Consider the following 20,312-nt stretch of genomic DNA (forward strand, 5'->3'; position numbering starts at 1 on the left):
GGAACAGCTCAGAGCAAGATGCAAACCTTGTTGAAATAGTCAGAAATAATTAGGGGGATGGGAACCGGAGCTACAGATCAGAGGAGAGGGTAGTTATTGAACAGGCAGAGATAGAATGCAGAGAGTCTGTCAGGAAGGATACACAGTTGATAGGGCAAAGGGATGGGTTAAAGTGTGTCTTTTTCAATGCAATGAGTGTCAGGAACAAGAGTGTGAACTCAGAGCATGGATCAGTATTTGGAACTATGATGTTGTGGGCATAATGGATCAATGGATTTCACAGGGGTAGGAATGGTTGCAGGATGTTCTCGGGTTTATATCTTTTAAAAAGAACTGGTAGGGTGGGAAAATAGGAGAGGAGTAGCACTGTTAATTAGAGAGTGCATCACAGCCGCAGAAAAGGACTTTGTTGAGGAGGGTTTGTCTACAGAGTCAGTATGGGTGGATTTCAGTAACAGGAAAGGAGCAGTCACTTTATCGGTGTTTTTTAAAGACCCCCCAGTAGCAACAGAGAGATGGAAGAACAAATTGAACATCAGATCTTCGATAGGTGCAGATGTAACAGAGTTATTGTTATGGGTGACTTCAACTTTCCCAATATTGACTGGAACATCCTGAATGCAGATGGGCTGAGGAGAGCTAGGAGTGGACACAAAAAGCTTTGGCAATAGGGAGTAGGAAAAGCCTAAAGGTGTTCTACACTTATGTGAGGAGTAAGAGAATGATCAGAGAGAGAATAGGGCTGAGCAGGAATAGTGGAAGAAACTTGTGCTTAGACTTTGAAGAGGTAGGGAAGGCCCTAAATGAGATTGTGCTTCAGTATTCACGAGAGAGAGGGACTTTATTGATAGTGAGAACACTAGACCAGGTTAATAGGCTTGAACAGATTGATATTAAGAATGTGGATATGTTGGACATTCTGAGAAGCATCAAGACAGATAAGTACCCAGTGCCAGACCAGATATATCCAAGGTTACTACGGGAAGCAAGAAACGAGATTGCAGCACTTCTGGCAAAGAACTTTGCATCCTCACTCTCCACAGGAGTCGTACCGAATTTTTAGAGGAGGCGAATTTTGTTCATCTGCTCAAGAAAGGGAATGGGGAAATCCCTGGGAATTACAGACTAGTTAGTCTTACATCTGTGGTAAGCAAGGTATTGGAAAGAATTCTGAGACAGGATTTATGACTATTTGGAGAAACATAAAGATATCCAGCATGGCTTTGAGAGGGGTAGCTTTATTGAGTTCTTTGAAGATGTGGCGAGACAAGCTGATAAAGGTTAAGCAGTAGATGTGGTGTATATGGATTTCAGAAAGGCTGAAATGAAATGGAACCAAAGAATAAGGGCTGGATTTCTCTGCTGCTATTTTACAAGGTTCCCCACAATAGGCTTATTCAAAAAGTTAGGAGTTATGGGATATAGGGAAATTTAACTATCTAGATAAAGAATTGGCTGGCCGAAAGATGACAGGGAGTGGTAGCAGATGGAAAGTATTCTGCCTGGAGGTCAGTGACCAGTGGTGTCCCACAGGGATCTGTTCTTTGGACTCTGCTCTTTGTAGATTTTATAAATGACTTGGATGAAGAAGTGAAAGGGCAGGATAATAAGTTTGCCAATGACACAAAGGTCGATGTTGTTGTGAATAGTGTTGAAGGATATTGCAGGCTACAACCAGACATTGACAGGATGCAGAGCTGGGCTGAGAAGTGGCAGACAGAGTTCAACCTGGATAAATGCAAACAGATTAATTATGGAAGGTTGAATTCGAATGCTGAATATAGAGTTAAAGGCAGGATTCTTGGCAATGTAGAGAACAGAGGGATCTTGGGGTCCATGTACATAGATCCCTCAAAGTTGCCACTCAAGTTGACAGGCTTGTTAAAAAGATGTATTGTGTTTTGGTATCCATTAAAGGGGGATTGAATTTAAGATCCCTGAGGTTTTGCTGCAGCGCTTGGAATATTATGTCCAGCTCTGGTCACCTCATTATAGAAGATCCTTTAGAGAGGGTGCAGAGAAGATTTACCAGGATGTTGCCTGGATTGGAGGGCATGTCTTATGAAGAGAGTTGAGTGAGTTAGGGTTTTTCACACTGGAGAGAAGAAGGAAGAGAGGTGACTTGATAGAGGTGTACAAAGTAATGAGAGACATAGATAGAGTAGATAGCCAGAGACCTTTCCCCAAAGCAGAAATGGCTGTCACAAGGGGTCATAATTTTAAGGTGACTGGAGGAAGATTTAGGGGAAATGGCAGAGGTAGATTTGTTATGCAGAGAGTGCTGGATGTGTGGAGTGCACTTCCAGCAGTGGTATTGAATCAGAGATATTAGGGACATTAAGCGGCATGAACAGCAATAAATTGAAGGGTGTGTTGGTTAGATTGATTTTAGATTAAGGTAAATGCTTGTCACAACATCGTGGCCCAAAGGGCCTGTACTGTGCTGTACTATTCTATGTTCCATGTTTTGTGTACTATTTCCAATTCAATCAAAAATTTAGACTTACGACAGCGTTCGGGCGTTCTCCAGCGAATACAAACACCAACTTTGTTACAAGCTTCTGCATACACAGCAACAGCTGTGCAAAAACCCAGATATTTTCCCTGCATATCACAGGCACATGCTTCCTTAATGCAAGCTTCATAATATGGCTCAGAGTTAACCTGATGAAGATGGCATAACAGTGTTAGAAAATATAAGGAAAGACATTTTTAAAATACAGTTAAAAATACACAGAATGCTGACTACAATGTTTATTTTACATCGAAAAGACCCTATATATAAGTATTAATATTCATGTGAGTAAAAAGTTGATTCTTCTTTATAAGTTGAATAGATTCGTAATGTTCCAGTCCACTTGCCCTTCACCAACCTCGGCAGCAAAAGCCCTGGTTGGCCTGGGCCTTCCCCCCAGTGATAAAATACTGATGGCAGTGTGTTCGGGCCCTTAAGTGGCCATTAAGTGTTTTAATAAGGCAAGCAAAGCCCAAACATTTCTCAGTTTAACCTTCATGCCCGGTAAGATTTCAGAATAGTCTGGGGCAGCAGAGTAGGCAATGGGGAAGCTATCTACTGAATTCTGCTTGTCTCTAGACTACAAGCTACCAACTAGGGAGTGTAAAATCCAGCCCTTATTCTTTAGTTCCATTCATGACTTGTTGTGGTGGGATAATATTATTTGGCTCTGATCTGTTTGGAAGTACTACTTAGATCCTTACATATTCTGTTGTTACTTGTAATGTAACTTCACCTTTTTCTTGGTTCTCTGTACCTGAACAACCTTTCACATCCCTCACTGAATCAGGGTCTTATTATTTCATTTAATCCCTTGTTTTTGGCAAAAGAAATAAAATTTATCAAGAAAAGGAAACAGTGGGTAAAACTGTACTTAAAGCATATTGGAAAAATATTTTGAATGATATCAATAGAGAAAATAAAAAATTCAGAAATCTAACTGAAAATCAAACTATTAAATTACATTGGCAACAACTTCCCACTTCTATGACATGTGATTTATGAAATATAATAGAAGTTGGCATCTGCACTGATGATTGAGACCTTCCAGTTTTTATATCTATGCTGGCATTATAAGGAGTGCTCCATTTGAAAATGTGCAAGTGCGCTAATGTAAAGATGGAGTTTCTTCATCATTTATTTTCACAGCTTTAAATCTATCACCAACAACATTCAAATTAATAGTAATACCTTTTCAATAAAAGTATCTTACCTTTTTGTGACATGTTTTAAATGCTCCATTTGGATCTTTAATTATGAAACATTTTCTCTGTGCCCATGGAAAACAGAGTGGGTTTCTCTCACATGGAAATGTCTGATTCACCGAATCAGAGCAGAACTGATTAGATTTCCAGCTGTTCCCTAAGTCAGTGGAGATGCTCGCCAATGAGTTAAATTTGGTTGTTTGATCATCTTCGGTGTCATCATTGAAATTTCCGCAGAGACCACATACTTTGTTCTATTGTACAAGTTACAAATAACCAATTATTAAGGATAATAATCTGACATCTCAAAATTACTCTTCAATATAAATTAATTTAGCTGCTTTGATCTGTAAAGGCAGGAATATGTCCCAACAAAAGGAAGCCACAAGTCTGAGAAATAATTAAATCACACAGAACCTTACATTTTCATTAATCTATGCTTAGGCTGTTTATCTCAGCTTATAGCATCAATTGATCTCCACTCGGCTGGTCTAGGTATGTGGCCAGGGAAGAAAGTCAGCTCAAAATGGTATCAATATCTTTGGTACAGGGAAGTAACAAATGGAGGAAAAATATTTTTGATCTCAGTAAGCAAGTTTGTTATTGAATATACTGTTGCCCAGACATAGGTATTTCAATTGCTATAAATTGGGAGTATTTTATACCATGAAGTTAATTTATTTCTTAAATTGTAGTAGGAATAGAAATGTATGTATTTAATTATTTTGCTTCTTCAGTGCTACACCTGAGAATTGACTTCTCGAACTTAGTCAAGTGAGGATGCAAGTGCAGTACATTGTGCAGTTTTGGTCTCCTTATGCAAGGAAGACTATTCTTGACTAGTGACTGCAGTAAAAATTCAGTGGATTCATTCCTGGAATGAGGGATTGAATGGAATGAATCTATTTTCTGTGCAGTAAGAAGAATGAGAAAAAAATTGCAGTGAAAAGGATAATGACATTCTCTGAGGGCTTGACAATCAGGATTCCTCTGCCTGGAGAGTATAGTCCATTGCAGATTCAATATAAGGATTCAGCCTTTCAAAAATTGGATATATGGAAATTGTTTTGCTCAGTGTTGGAAGGCTCCAGAAATCCCCATCTCTGAGATCTGCAATTGAAGCCATATTGAGCTGAATTTTCCAATTTGTGTTCTAGAGTTTTGTTGAGAAAGATTCAGAACACACTGTCCATCACCTCTGCAGCAACTGCTTTGTGCAAGAGGGCTTTTGGTGCCCTACTGTGGAATTGTATAACAGGAGAGGCAGAAGTGATCACCACGGCCACAACCTTGTAGAGTTCACATTGCTGGCCCCATATTTAAAGCTCAACTGCACACCAGTTCAGAAGATGCAAGCTAGGAACCTATTTTCACACTTTCATACTCCATTATCATTGCAGAAAACAAGGACTCAAGAAAGCAAAGCTCACACCTGGCTTCACAGACTGGGATCTGGAGTTGCTGGTGAACAGGGTGGTGGAATGGGCCATAATTCTTTCTCCTGCTGACCACCGTTAAAGGCCACACCACCAGATAAAGCCAGCCTAGATCTATTTTTGGAATACAGTGAATGCTAAATTGTTGGTTAAAAGGAATGCCAGCAATGAAGGAATAAGGTCAGCGATCATCTGTGCTCAGTGTAAGTGCTACCATCTCTTCAATGTTACCTCACACTCAAAAGGGCATTAGGCATTGTAGCTCTGGCACTGTATCCACCTCTTGTAAGGCTCATGGAATATTCTCGCATTATTGCATGCACAATATCTGCTTAACAGCTCTCAGCCATTTCAGTCTCCTAAGCTACGAACCAGCTTTGCCTACTGTAGTTCCTACTTACTCATGGGGTTCACTTTATCACCTCTCCTGCTCCTGCATCATCAGTAAGTTCTCTCCAATCAATCAAATACTTGATTTGTCTCATTGCAGAAAAATTGGACCAGCCCTTGCACTGATGACTCCACAGAACCCTGACAGTAAGCCCTGGACTGGTTGCGCATAAACTGCAGGGCTGATAATATCCAATGCGTGGAGTGAAATCAGAATAGGCCCTTGATGACTGTGGTAGGACTTCCTAATTGACTGCTGTTCTCCTTGACCCCATTAAAGCCAACTTACCTTTAACTTTCAGATATGGCTAATTGCTTGAAGCTCATGCGGTGTGTTTGCCACATTAGCTGCTGGCACATGTTGCAGGTGTGACATTGTTGCAGCCCCGTGCTATCCTTCACTGTTCAGCACTCCCCACTGTGAAAAGTTGCCTGTCTCTCCCTCTTTGCTAAGAATTAATACAAACTACAGAGGCTGGCAGCATCCAAGTAAGTACGAAGCAAATGAACACCAAGACATTAAGATAAGAAATAGAAGATGCATCTTGTGTAAAATAAGAGATTCACGTGTTCCTGCAGTCAGGGAAACCTGACAGAAGCATGCAAGTTAAAACATAGTACGTAGAACATTACAGCACTCGACAGGCCCTTCGGCCCTCGATATTGTGTTGACCTGTGGAATCAATCTGAAGCTCATCTATCCTACACTGTTCCATTTCCATCCATATGTCTATCCAATGATCATTTACATGCCCTTGAGGTTGGCAGTCTACTACTGTTGTAGGCTGTGTGTTCAAAGCCCCTACAACTCTCTGAGTAAGAAATTACTTCTGACATCTGTCTTATATCTAAGACCCCTCAATTTAAAGCTGTGTCCCCTCGTGCTAGCCATCACCATCTGAGGAAATATTTCTCACTGTCCACCATACCTAACCCTCTGGTTATTACTTACAGTGTGGAAACAGGCCCTTCAGCCCAACAAGTCCACACCGACCTGCCGAAGCGCAACCCACCCAGACCCATTTCCCTATATTTACCCCTTCACCTAACACTACGGGCAATTTAACATGGCCAATTCACCTAACCTGCACATTTTTGGATTGTGGGAGGAAACCGGAGCACCCAGAGGAAACCCACGCAGACACGGGGAGAATGACTGTGTGGAGTTTGCACGTTCTTCCCGTGTCTGCGTGGGTTTCCTCCGGGTGCTCCGGTTTCCTCCCACAGTCCAAAGATGTGCAGGTCAGGTGAATTGGCCATGCTAAATTGCCCGTAGTGTTAGGTGCAGGAGTAAATGTAGGGGAATGGGTCTGGGTGGGTTGCGCTTCGGCGGGTCGGTGTGGACTTGTTGGGCCAAAGGGCCTGTTTCCACATTGTAAATAATCTAATCTAATCTAATGTGCAAACTCCTCACAGAGAGTCGCCAGAGGCGGGAATTGAACCCAGGTCTCTGGCACTATGAGGCAGCAGTGCTAACCACTGTGCCACTGTGCCAATCTTGTATGTAAGATCATTGTGTCCAGGAACTCCAAAACAAAATGTTGATATGATCAAGTGATGTGTAAGCTGGTTTGCGAGCAGGCATGAAGCTGGTGAGACTGGTACTTGACCCATGCGGACATGCATGGATGAGGGTCAAGGAGGATGATGAACTGTAGCTTCTGGGGTATGGTGATGAACCCCAGCTGGAAGAAGGCCAGGACAATCAACTCGTGAGCTGCAACTCACCAGGTTCCTGCTCTGAACTAAGTCAGGAATATGTGCACTGTGTATCTTGGAGAAGGGAAGGAGAATTGGAAGTATTGTAGAAATAAAATATACAGAGGAACCTCTGGTCTCCTTCCTATCGGAAAGATGTTGTGAAACTTGAAAGTGCTCAGAAAAGATTTACAAGGATGTTACCAGGGTTGGAGGATTTGAGCCATACGGAGAGGCTGAACAGGCTATGGCTGTTTTCCCTGAAGTGTCAGAGGCTGAGCGGTGACCTTATAGAGGTTTACAAAATTATGAGGGGCATGGATAGGATAAATAGACAAAGTCTTTTCCCTGGGATCAGGGAGTCCAGAACTAGATGGCATAGGTTTAGGGTGAGAGGGAAACGATATAAGAGAGATCTAAGGGGCAACTTTTTCACACGGTGAGTGGTACAGGTATGGAATGAGCTGCCAGAGGAAGTGGTGGTGGCTGGTACAATTGCAACATTTAAAAGGCATTTGGATGGGTATATGAATAGGAAGGGTTTGGAGGGATATGGACTGGGTGCTGGCAGGTGGGTCTAGACTGGGTTGGGATATCTAGTCGGCATGGACAGGTTGGACCAAAGGGTCTGTTTCCATGCTGGACATCTCTATGACTATCACTCTATGACACAGGCAGAGAGTATTTTGTTTGGTTAATCAAATGTCAGATAATCGATGCTGGATAACATAGTTAGCCACGCATTGGGACCTTGCAATCTTGTTTGAATGATCCGAAGTTCATTATTCGAATGCCGGACAATCGAGGTTCCCATGTTTATCGCTATTAATAATGTGCAAATGCATCGAATTAAATTTGTCACTGCTCAGTAGCAACATTCTGAAGTCACAATATAGAGCTTAAGGGGAAAATTGGAAAAAAAGTTTCTCAATGGCAAGAATCTGAAATTTTAATGTTGCCATATTTTCCCAATCTTCCCAACATCACCCCAGCACACGAGAATGGGAATATTTTGCCTATTGATGATATTCAAGACTAAGCTCAAAAGATATTTAAGCACGAAGGGAATCAATGGAAGAAGTGATATGAAAATGGGAATAGAGAGTAAAAAACAGCCATGAGCATCTTGAACAGTGTAGGAGGCAAGAATCACCAGGCAGAACTCACTTTTGATATCTTATGTGCTTATACACAGCATATATTAACGTTGTTGCATTGCTGGTTTCCCTTCGTAACAAACAAAATACATGCGGTATTTCAAATCCGAGTCAAGTCTTTGGACTGTGAATTTGAATCAGGCAAGTAATTAATAGAAAAAAGATTTGTGTCCCCAATATAGTCCTGTGTTTTTAGGGCTGGCAAAGACTCCACGTGTAGGTTTAGACTAGGTCACTGACTGTTGGAATATTTCAGGGTTGCAAGTACTGTCCATGCAACACCAAACTCTGGAACTCTATCCAGTCACATAGACAGACATTCTGGCTAAACTAAATACAATTTTGACAGATGTATGATCTTCTTTTTGTTGATTTGTATGAGAGTTGTGATGATTTAGGTTGTTGTTTCAAAGCAAATTAATTGACTGGTAACTCCTTGTTTTGGATGAATACAATTTCTGAAACCATTTGTTTGCTTTCAAAAAATGTGAAGAATCAACGAGCACATGTAAGAGGGGATATTTTAACCCAGAACTACACTTACCCTCCATTGTTCATCTAGTGTTACAGAAAGTCTTGTGTGTTTGTCCCAAATTATAACAATCCCATTGGAAAATGTGAGAATTAGATAGAGTCCGACGGTGTGATATGAATAGGAATCTTCTGTGCATGTTGATATGGAATTTGATTCAGAAACTTTTACTTTCCCATCTTCCAAAGTTAGTTCTTTATCCTGTAAGAGACAAATGGTTTAGAAAATAGAATGCCTTTTAAATTACATTTATTAATAATCTCAATTGAAAATTATACTTTAAGGGTCTTATTAAAATGGTACTGAGCCAATATTTGTAAAATAAACCTGAAATATAATTTTGATATTTCTGGAACATGTCACTCCATCTTCACAGCATGCAACATTTTCAAACAGTATCTGGAAAGTACCATGATTTTCTCCGCAGTGGTCCTAAATGAAGAGAGGTTTCATTAAATATATGCAAAAAAAGCATATTCTGTGTAATTGGAAGTAGCTCAGTCAGTTCAGTAATTAGTACTAATGTATCATCTGTATTATGGTAAAGTTACTCATGCAATTTCAACCATAAACTATTATGTTTATCTAGAGTTTTGTGCCATAGTCTTACTGCTGGCCTCATTAAAACAAAATAGAATATTCTTCTATTAAAACTATCATCCACAATTTGAGATAATTGTCAAAAGAATCAGATTCATTGAAGAGGAGAAATGTGAAATAACTCCACAGGGGCCTGTATCCCATCACAAAGTCACCCTTTATTTATAGGTGGAAAGTCCTTGACTCTAATCCAGCTTCCTCAGAGACAGCTCTTAGAATAACAGAACCTCTGAAACTCCTGTTTATATCTTTCATTGAGTCCTAACGTCATAAAGATGTACAGCATGGAAACAGACCCTTCGGTTGAATGGTCTGGCATTCTGACCAGATATCCCAATCTAATCTAGTCCCACCTGCCAGCATCTAGCCCATATCCCTCCAAACCCTTCCTATTCATATACCCATCCAGATGCCTTTTAAATGTTACAATCATACTAGCCTCCACCGCTTCCTCTGGCAGCTCATTCCATACACGTACCATCCTCTGCGTGAAAACATTGCCCCTTAGGTCTCTTTTATATCTTTCTCCTCTCACCCTAAACCTATGCCCTCTAGATCTGGACTCCTCCACCCCAGGGAAAAGACTTTGCCTATTTATCCTATCCATGCCCCTCATGAATTTCTAAACTTCGATCAGATCACCCCTCAGCCTCCGATGCTCCAGGGAAAACAGTCCCAACCCGTTCAGCGTCTCCCTGTAGCTCAAATCCCCCAACCCTGGCAACATCCCTGTAAATCTTTTCTGAACCATTCCAAGTTCCACAATATCTTTCCGATAGGAGGGAGACCAGAATTGCATGCAATATTCCAACAGTGGCCTAACCAATGTCCCATACAGCCACAACATGACCTCCAAACTCCTGTATTAATACTCTGACCAATAATGAAAACCGTACCAAATGTCTTCTTCGCTATCCTATCTACCTATGACTCCACGTTCAAGGAGCTATGAATCTGTACTCCAAGGTCTCTTTGTTCAGTAATACTCCCTAGGACCTTACCATTAAGTGCATAAGTCCTCTTAAGATTTGCTTTCCCAAAATGCAGCACCTCACATTTATCTAAATTAAACTCCATCTGTCAGCCAGGGCTCCGTGATTGGACCAGGTTTACAGTCCCAATCAGGCAACTCATATTCTATAAATAGATAACCTTGTCATAATCATTATGAAATGCACTGTCTGAAAGACTGATGGAAGGAAATTTGATAGCATCTTTCAAAAAGGAATTGGATCCATCTTTTGGAAAGGAAACATTTGTAAGATAAGCAGAAGGAACAAAGGAATGGGACTAATTGCACTAATTTGTTCAGCCAGGCACCTTGATCTGAACAGCTCATTCTCTACCTTATGTTTGGTATGTGCATGTGATTTAAATCCATTCATTAGTTTTTTGTTCATGAATTCTAAATGATTGCAAGTACATAAAAAGTCAAACTTGAATCATGAATGTGTGACCTTCGTCTTCATGATGTTCATTGAAACTTCTAGTTCAATAAAAGGGGTAGACATGCCAGAATAAGTATTTCCTGCGAATTGTCAGAACTCAATATCAGGTCCAGTTCAAGTTCCTGTGTCTGGCATTTTGGGTGCATGCCTGACTGCGTCAGCTTACAGGAGATTAGCCAATTAATTAATACATTACATCTGTACTCGCTGTCCAGTTTCTAACAGTGGACAGATTCTGGAAGAAGTGACAACACAATCTGGTTTGACAACCACTTTTAGAACAAGGAGCACAGATGGCCAAATAGATGCAGAGGCAGTGAGATACTGCAACTATCCTTAGAGCCAGTAAAACAAACAGAAGATAAGATACATACGGCCATCAGATTCACAGCTTCATTACTCAGTTGGAAGGCTGGATGCAGTCCCCTTGCCATTTGCTGCCAGTAAGCTTTTCGACAACTTTAAAAATACAGTGGCTCAGATATCCCATTATGAGCTTGTTCACTCTCACCTTCCAAAAACAAACATGGGACTTGTGGTGTGGTGTATGTGCTGCTTGCAAATATCTCAATGTGCCTGAAAGTAGGGGATGATTAGTCCTTTTATGTATCTTTTTTGGCTGGCAATGCTGCTATGCAGGTCACTGTGCATGAAAACTGACATTGAGAAAAACTGCAAGGACGTGCAAAGGCATCAGGAAGTTGACACAATGTACAATATTACACATTTCCAAATTACAAAAATCCTCTTGGCCACCTCAAAAACTGCCTGTGTGGGACTGGGAAAATTCAGACTACTTTGTGGATCTAGATGTATGATCTGTTAATAACAAGGCTTTTAATTTTACATCTATACCTTATCATTGAAGTTTTGGGCAAAATTACAAAGTAGTGATTTTGAATATTCAGAAATGTTTCATATCATTTTAAAATCTTAACTTATACTTGACCAAATAAATACAACATTTTGATTCACAGGAAATGAAGGTTTAAGTCATTGTTATTTACCTGAACAAATATATATTCACAGTTCCCCTCAAAAGTATATGTGTTCTCATCAAATGTTGTGAAATGACCTTCACCATAAACCTTACAGGTCTTTGAACAATGTTTCTCAGTACAGTTCCATACTCCACCCTGGCACGTGCTACAAAATAAAGAGCAGATATAGTGTTCTACCATACTAAGGTGCTTTTAATATACTAAATGTATAAATTTGTCATTGATTCAATCTCACCATTTATTACAATCCTTCTGGATCACTTTTCCTACACGATGGCTCTGTCCTTCAAACAAGCAAGGACATTCTTTATGCAAAACACAATCTCCATTGTCATCTTCAGCTTTACCTTCAGGACAGATGCAACCAGGAACGCATTGATCTGGCTGTCATAAAAGAAAAGATCTTTAGTAATTCCTCAAAAATTATTAAAACTGATCTCAAATAACATGGAGTAATAGAAATGAATACTCATTATGTAAATATGTTCATCAGTATTACTAATCTCAGGCGATACATAATTTTGAATGAGTGACTAACTTAGACAAGAATAACTTTGTGCGGCTTTCACTCTCCCACTCACTCAAATACACATACTTGCAACTTATTATCTAACAAACATAACAGTAGATAAAATTATGGAAAAAAGACACATTTACTCAAAGTTAGGACAATTCACTAGAATACCAATGTAACAGGAGTAACATTTTGATTCTAAATGAATAGGGTGGGCTAAGTGGTTGACAAATGCTCACTGATTGGTAAAGACTCTTTCATGCAGAATTACCAGTTAGATGAAGACTGACAGTCAACTACCAAGCTTTATTTAAATGGAAGCCAGGCAAGTTTATTGGTCAAGCCATTGCTCTGAAGAATAAAATAGAGAATGGCTCTCAGCTGATTTGTCCAGTTATCATAGATTCAGTACGTTTGCATATTATTTCAGTCTGCAAAGAACATGGTACTGTGTATTAAATAAATATAAAGTTCAAAATGCACAAATGTGCCAAATTATGAGTCCTACAATGTTCACATTCTGGATCTGACTGAAAATTTTGAAAGGGTTGTCAACATATTTTATGGCCCACTTGGGATTATTTAGAAAATGCGATCCAGTCACAGAATTGCAAGTGTGGCACACCTTTTTCTGGTCAAATTCCACTTCTCCCTCCAGATCTATTGATACTCTCATTGTGTAAAGGCCAAATGATCTCAACTTTTTACTGAATATCTGCAGTCCTTGCGATTCAGAATTCTTGAGATTCATAATATTCTGAGTAAAGAGACTTCTTCTCCTCTCATATCTGAATGGCGATCTCCTTATCATGATGCTATGTTCCCTCATTCTAGATCCTCACAGTGTCTAACCTGTCATGATCTCGAAGAATGTGACACACTTCAATAAAATTACATCACATTCTTCTAAACTTCAGACAACATAGGCCCATTAAGAGTCACGAGGTTATGCTGCAGCTCTATAGAGCCTTGGTTGGACCACTCTTGGAATATTGTGTTCAGTTCTGGTTGCCCCATTGGAGGAAGGATGTAGAAGCTTTAGAGATGGTGCGGAAGAGATTTACCAAGATTCTGCCAGGACAGGAGGGAATATCTTATGAAGAGAAGTTAAGGCAGCTAAGAGTTTTCTCATTGGAGCGAAGAAGGGTGAGAGGCTACTTAATAGAGGTGTACAAGATGATGAGAGACATAGATAGAGTGAATAGCCAGAGACTTTTTTCCAGGGCAGAAATGGCTGATCATGAGGGGGCATATTTTAAGGTGATTGCAGGAAGGTTTAGGGGTGGTCAGAGGTCGGTTCTTTACACAGAGAGTAATGAGTGCATGAAACACACTGCCAGCAGGTGTAGTAGAGTCAGATACTTAAGGGACATTTAAGTGACTCTTGGATAGGCATATAGATGATAGTGAAATGAAGGGTATGTAGGTTAGTTTGACCTTAGTTAAAAATCACACAACACCAGATTTTTAGCTTTTTAGCACCTCCAAGTTCGATCTTAGAGTTGGATAAAAGATCAGCACAACATAGAGTTTCAAAGTGCAAGTACTGTGTTGTACTGATCTATGTTTTATGTTCTACATTCATTATGTGCAATCTTTTCTAAAAGAGCAATACTTTTTATCCCAGGAATCAATTGAAGGAGCCTTCATTGCACTCTCCCTAGGAAGCTAATTATTTCAAAACAATGGAGTTCTCCAGGTGTCCTGTCTTAAACTGTAGCTCTTCACAGTTAGGACTAACAAAACAAATATTTTCCCAACAGTATGTTTTATCTGCAAATTGGCTCTATTTGATTTCGCCAACTCATTAAGCTTTCTACAGACCAACATTTAATAATTGTACCATTGAAAAATTGTCTACCTCTTTACTCTTCTTACCAAAGTGTATAATTTCACATCTTCTCACTTTATACTCCATTTGCCATCATTTTTCCCAATCACACAACATGTCTTTTTTTTTACAGCCTCCTTTCTGTTTTGCTCACAGAACATCTTTTTACCCACATTTGTATCATTAGCAAACTTGAATGTATTACACTAAGTCCCTGACTTTGGTCCTCGATACAGACTGCAAATAGCTGAAGCCCAAGCACTAGTCCTTATGGCACTCCACTAGCTACAGCTAAACCAAAATGAAACAGTTATCATTCCTGCTACTAGTTCTCATTCCATATTCAATGTATGACTCCAATTTCATGCATTATCCTTAGCTTGTATGATAATCTTATATACGGTACGTCGGAAAAATTAAATAAGTTTCACCCATTTGTTTTCCCTTTCCTGTAACATTAAAAAGTTTCAACAGATTGACAAAACATCATTTCCACTTTCACAAGGACATAGCAACCCTTTCTAAGATTGATAATTGTGCTCAGTATTTCCCTAATTCTGTCCCAACAAATCAGAAAATGCAGAAGTACATGAATAAATTCGATAAAATATTACCTTACAAGACTTAGCAATGGAGCAAAAGCTTTTTTTTCTATAGTTGCCATCAGATTAAAATATGCTTTTCTGTTGTTTAGAATAGCATATTCAATTATATTTTGTGTTCGCCTTTGCATTATATTCCCTCATTCCACGCAAATATGTACGACACTCACAAGTTTATATTTTCAGATATCACTTACGCATGGTAAATTCAAGTTGCTGCATTTCTTTGCACAATATTTCCAATTTAAGTTTCCAGCTCCTGAACAATTAAAATACCTCTTTTCCCCATGACACACTATTGGACAAAAAAAATGGAGAAAGTTGTTTCAAAGAAATTCCAATTCATGTTTTATGTGTGGATGACTTTAAAAGATACAAATAATTTACCTGGTGTCTGTGGAGTAGTATGAACTTGAGGACACACAATATGGCCATTTATGCAAATGCTGAAAGAAAAGAAAAGTTACAAATCCCTTTTCATATATTCATTATTGCAACTTGCAGCAGATTTGACAATTATACTTACCAATCACCAACACTTGCTCCAGGTGCACTATATATGCCCTCATAGTAACATGAGCATTTTCCTTGCTCAACACAGAGTCCACTTTTATCCATGTACTTTCCTGCAGGACAGCCACATCCATAAACTGGAACATCCTGAACACTACAGGTGAAGTCAGGTTTTGATAGTGATCTGCAAGTCCGGTTACATGTTGTCATGTTGTTGTCAAAAACTTGGCTCTCCTCACAAGTTGTATCTAGAAACAAAAACCACTAACATCAGATTATAGTTAAATAGTGGTGAAAACTAGAGAAATATCAGAAGCCCTGAGTAAATGATCCATCCTGGTCTCCTTCTGAGGTCCCTTCCATTGTAGAAGCCATTCATCAAGCAGCTTAATGTAATTCCCTCATGATATGTGGAAATGACTGAGCGCATTAGCTTCAATAGAAATTCTTGGCCTCAACACCCATCAAAATATTAAAGAATTGTGCTCTAGAACTAATGGAATTTATCATATCATTAGCTATGAGTAAATCTGCAAAATTGCTCAGGTTTTCCTCTTAACAGGTCAAGGGTTGCAGCGCTATATCCAGTTGGCTCCTTCCTACTTCTGCTATCCAACAACCCACTAAAGACCTTTTACTCTGATATCTTCCCAACTATTCTACCACAGAATGCGACTTGCAATATTTTATCGAAATCAAATCTCCAACGGTTTCTTGAGTCTGTCACGGAGGAACTTCCTACCAAAGTAAAATGCACTTGCATAAGCATATAGAAGCAAAATTTTCAGATATTGGATCACAACATCATTCTACAGCAGCATGACCTTGCTACCTCATCATAAATAAACTTAGTGAATGATACACATAATTATTTGTGGATCATATAAACTGCTTTCAAGCAACTAATGCTGCCAACAGTAAATTGTGTGGATATTTTATGGAAGATAAATATCTCAACTTACTGCAAATACTTCCAGTCCATTGTGTCAGGATGACCTCGTTTTCTGCACATTCATGAACATATGAACCAAATACAGCACAAATGCAGTGATCAATATTTTGACAAGTGCAGATGGAATCCTTACACCTCTTTAAAGCAAGCACAATTAAAAACATATTTTTTAAGCTCTTTTTGGTAACAATACATGTTTTACAAATCTGCAGATAATGCCAGAGCACATTAGAAGTCAAATAATCATATATATTTAATTATATTTGGATGCGATTCCTGGGCAACTGAATGACAAAGTTCGCTAATTTTCTTCTTATGCTGCAGGCAAAGAAACTCTCTTGATTGTGAAGTCTTGGCCTCAGCAAAATGTCCAGCACAACTCTTGGGCATCAAACAGGCAGCTTCATGTAACTTGTCAAATTAAAGTTCTGGATCAGGCTGCGATGACTTGGGTGAGCTGTCATGTTTATGGGGTTTGGAGTGCCAGGACAGTAGCAGACCAGGCTATGTTTTGTAAGCATTCCTGTTACTCAGGGACCAACAAAAATAGTGTAACATAGTGGAGACTCAAATGAGTTCTGAATTAAAATGGTAATCTGGATTTATGTCATTGAGCCAACTTATCTTAAAAGAAGGCTAATGCTTCAAAGAAATTGGTACATGAAAGACCTAGCAGTTGATTATTTCATTCTGTAACTGTTATTGTCTAGACTTTCTCGTGACTTTCATTCTTCTCAAACAATACTTCTTGTAATGGATTAGCATGTGACATTTCCAGGCCTAATTAATTTGCAATGGATTCATTTTAAAAATTGACAGATTTATTTTAAATTTCTTTCATTATTAGGAATTTTACAACAAATGCAACTTTATCAGAGGGTAAAAATTGTATAACAATGCCTTCAGCTTTTAAGTAAGTAAGTTACTTATCCTTTATTCTTCCCCAATATAAGTAACATGAGTCCTTGAGATAGTGTTTTGACATGATGTTTACTGCATCAAAAAGGAGATGCCCAGAGTAATATGTTGTTCTCTATCTTTATATGTCTTACTTTATTAAATAACAGGCTCATTGAGTTGTATTATGTATCATCCTTTACTAATCAAATATTTTATCAACCCAAATCTTGATAATCATCCCAAGAAGAATTTTGAACATTTGCATTACTGAATGATCGAGGAGTATTCTTACAATAGATCAATTACTAACTTAATGTAGAAGGGATATTTGTCCTTTTTTCACATCTTTACATAATTTACTGCAACTGGTTTATCACCAAATTGTCAGATTAATGATGTTAATTATAGATTATGCAGCTTCATTTCACATTGATTCTTAAAGATTTGTGTATGCTTGAAGAAGTTTCCCACTTACCTTATAATATGTGCTGTAATCCACTACATGGTGGCAAGGGGCAAAAGCCCCTTTATCGTCTTTCAGCTTAGCACAATGTTCTTTAGCATAATTATCTAGAGCACAATACATAGATGTGATTACTTATATTCTACAATGGATTGCATTGAATTTAGATAATTTTAGCAAATGAATAATACAGAAATAGTGAAAACAAATCAAGTATCAATCAATACCATTTAAGAAGTTCAACTTTAGCCAAAGGAACAGTCGTGGCAGATTTAAGAGTGTGCTGCTTTAACATATGTATTTTGTGAAAAACCAGTTTCAGTTCAGAATGATACAATATAAATTTAAATGTCAAACACAATTAAATAATTCAGTCATCTAGTTTCAGTGCACAACTGTTGGGCAAATATCTTTGAATGTTTGCTGTGCAAAAACTGTCATGTTATTAAGCACATTAAAAGAGAAGCCCTAGGCACCCCTCTTCACCTATACAGTACATTTAAAGTGGTACATCTGCTGCCTGAAGCATTATCATTTGAAGGTTTATCATTTATGCTCCTTGGACACCTTCATTTACTACAGTACAATGAAGCCTTGGATATTTATCAAGTTTCCGATTGTTGTGAAATTAGCTAAGTCTGACATAAAGTAATTCGGTCAAGCATTTTGAGCCATTTTACTTCACTCTACATGTTTTCCAAATTGATTGTTTTCAGGATTTAGAATGCATTGTTATCATAATTATGCACAGCTTCAGACACAATTGCAAACACGTCCAGAGGGTGAGAATGACATGGACATTGTCATGCATTAGATGATTATGAGGAGGTTATATCATTGTCAATGCTGGATTAGTGGTGCTGGAAGAGCACAGCAGTTCAGGCAGCATCCAACAAGCAGTGAAATTGGCATTTCGGGCAAAAGCCCTTCATCAGGAATAAAGGCAAGTGAGCCTGAAGCATGGAGAGATAAGCTAGAGGAGGGTGGGGGTGGAGAGAGAGTAGCATAGAGTACAATGGATGAGTGGGGGAGGGGATGAAGGTGATAGGTCAGGGAGGGGAGGGTGGAGTGGATAGGTGGAAAAGGAGCTAGGCAGGTCGGACAAGTCCGGACAAGCCAAGGGGACAGTGGTCCGGGAACCCCGCACTGCCCGGTTCTACCTCCTTCCCAAGATCCACAAGCCTGACCATCCTGGCCAACCCATTGTCTCAGCATGCTCCTGCCCCACTGAACTCATCTCTACCTACCTCGACACTGTCCTATCCTCCCTAGTCCAGAAACTCCCCACATACGTTCGAGACACCACCCACGCCCTCCACCTCCTCCAAGACTTCCGTTTCCCCGGCCCCCAACGCCTCATCTTCACCATGGATATCCAATCCCTCTACACCTCCATCCGCCATGACCAGGGCCTCCAAGCCCTCCGTTTTTTCCTCTCCAGATGTTCCCAACAGTACCCTTCCACCGACATTCTCATTCGTTTGGCTGAACTGGTCCTCACCCTTAACAATTTCTCCTTTGAATCCTCCCAATTCCTCCAGACCAAAGGGGTAGCCATGGGCACACGTATGGGCCCCAGCTATGCCTGTCTCTTTGTTGGCTACGTAGAGCAATTGATCTTCCGTAATTACACCGGCACCACTCCCCACCTCTTCCTCCGCTACATTGATGACTGCATTGGTGCCACCTCGTGCTCCTGCGAGGAGGTTGAGCAATTCATCAACTTCACCAACACATTCCACCCTGGCCTTAAATTTACCTGGACCATCTCTGACACCTCCCTCCCCATCCTGGACCTCTCCATCTCCATTAGTGATGACCGACTTGACACTGACATTTTTTACAAACCCACCGACTCCCACAGCAACCTGGATTACACCTCTTCCCACCCTATCTCTTGCAAAAATGCCATCCCATATTCCCAATTCCTCCTGCTCTGCCGTATCTGCTCCCAGGAGGACCAGTTCCACCACAGAACACACCAGATGGCCTCCTTCTTTAGAGACCACAATTTCCCTTCGCACGTGGTTAAAGATGCCCTCCAACGCATCTCATCCACATCCCGCACCTCCGCCCTCAGACCCCGCCCCTCCAACCTAACAAGGATAGTACGCCCCTGGTGCTCACCTTCCACTCTACAAACCTTCACATAAACCAAATCATCCGCCGACATTTCCGCCACCTCCAAAAAGATTCCACCACCAGGGATATATTTCCCTCCCCACCCCTTTCCGCCTTCTGCAAAGACCGTTCCCTCCGTGACTACCTGGTCAGGTCCACACACTCCTACTACCCACCCTCCCATTCTGGCACTTTCCCCTGCCACCGCAGGAACTGTAAAACCTGTGCCCACACCTCCTCCCTCACCTCTATCCAAGGCCCTAAAGGAGCCTTCCACATCCATCAAAGTTTTACCTGCACATCCACTAATATCATTTATTGTATCCATTGCTCCCGATGTGGTCTCCTCTACATTGGGGAGACTGGGCGCCTCCTAGCAGAGCGCTTTAGGGAACATCTCCAAGACACCCGCACCAATCAACCAAACTGCCCTG

General features: G+C 40.1%; 1 protein-coding gene across 1 annotated transcript in view; it reads right to left on the bottom strand.

Annotated features, from left to right (window-relative positions):
* LOC140466672 (uncharacterized) overlaps positions 1-20,312 on the bottom strand; it is a 112,503-nt gene that overhangs the window by 55,381 nt on the left and 36,810 nt on the right. The window contains exons 16-26 of the mRNA XM_072562121.1: positions 17,770-17,864; positions 16,405-16,531; positions 15,456-15,690; positions 15,317-15,375; positions 15,127-15,224; positions 12,218-12,366; positions 11,989-12,127; positions 9,261-9,365; positions 8,946-9,134; positions 3,729-3,974; positions 2,508-2,664 (exon numbers count right to left, since the gene is read on the bottom strand). Of these exons, the coding sequence (XP_072418222.1) occupies positions 2,508-2,664; positions 3,729-3,974; positions 8,946-9,134; positions 9,261-9,365; positions 11,989-12,127; positions 12,218-12,366; positions 15,127-15,224; positions 15,317-15,375; positions 15,456-15,690; positions 16,405-16,531; positions 17,770-17,864 (1,599 nt within the window). The remainder of the gene's footprint in view (positions 1-2,507; positions 2,665-3,728; positions 3,975-8,945; positions 9,135-9,260; positions 9,366-11,988; positions 12,128-12,217; positions 12,367-15,126; positions 15,225-15,316; positions 15,376-15,455; positions 15,691-16,404; positions 16,532-17,769; positions 17,865-20,312) is intronic.

This window comes from Chiloscyllium punctatum, chromosome 44 (assembly GCF_047496795.1).
Source record: "Chiloscyllium punctatum isolate Juve2018m chromosome 44, sChiPun1.3, whole genome shotgun sequence".
NCBI classification, from domain to species: Eukaryota; Metazoa; Chordata; class Chondrichthyes; order Orectolobiformes; family Hemiscylliidae; genus Chiloscyllium; species Chiloscyllium punctatum.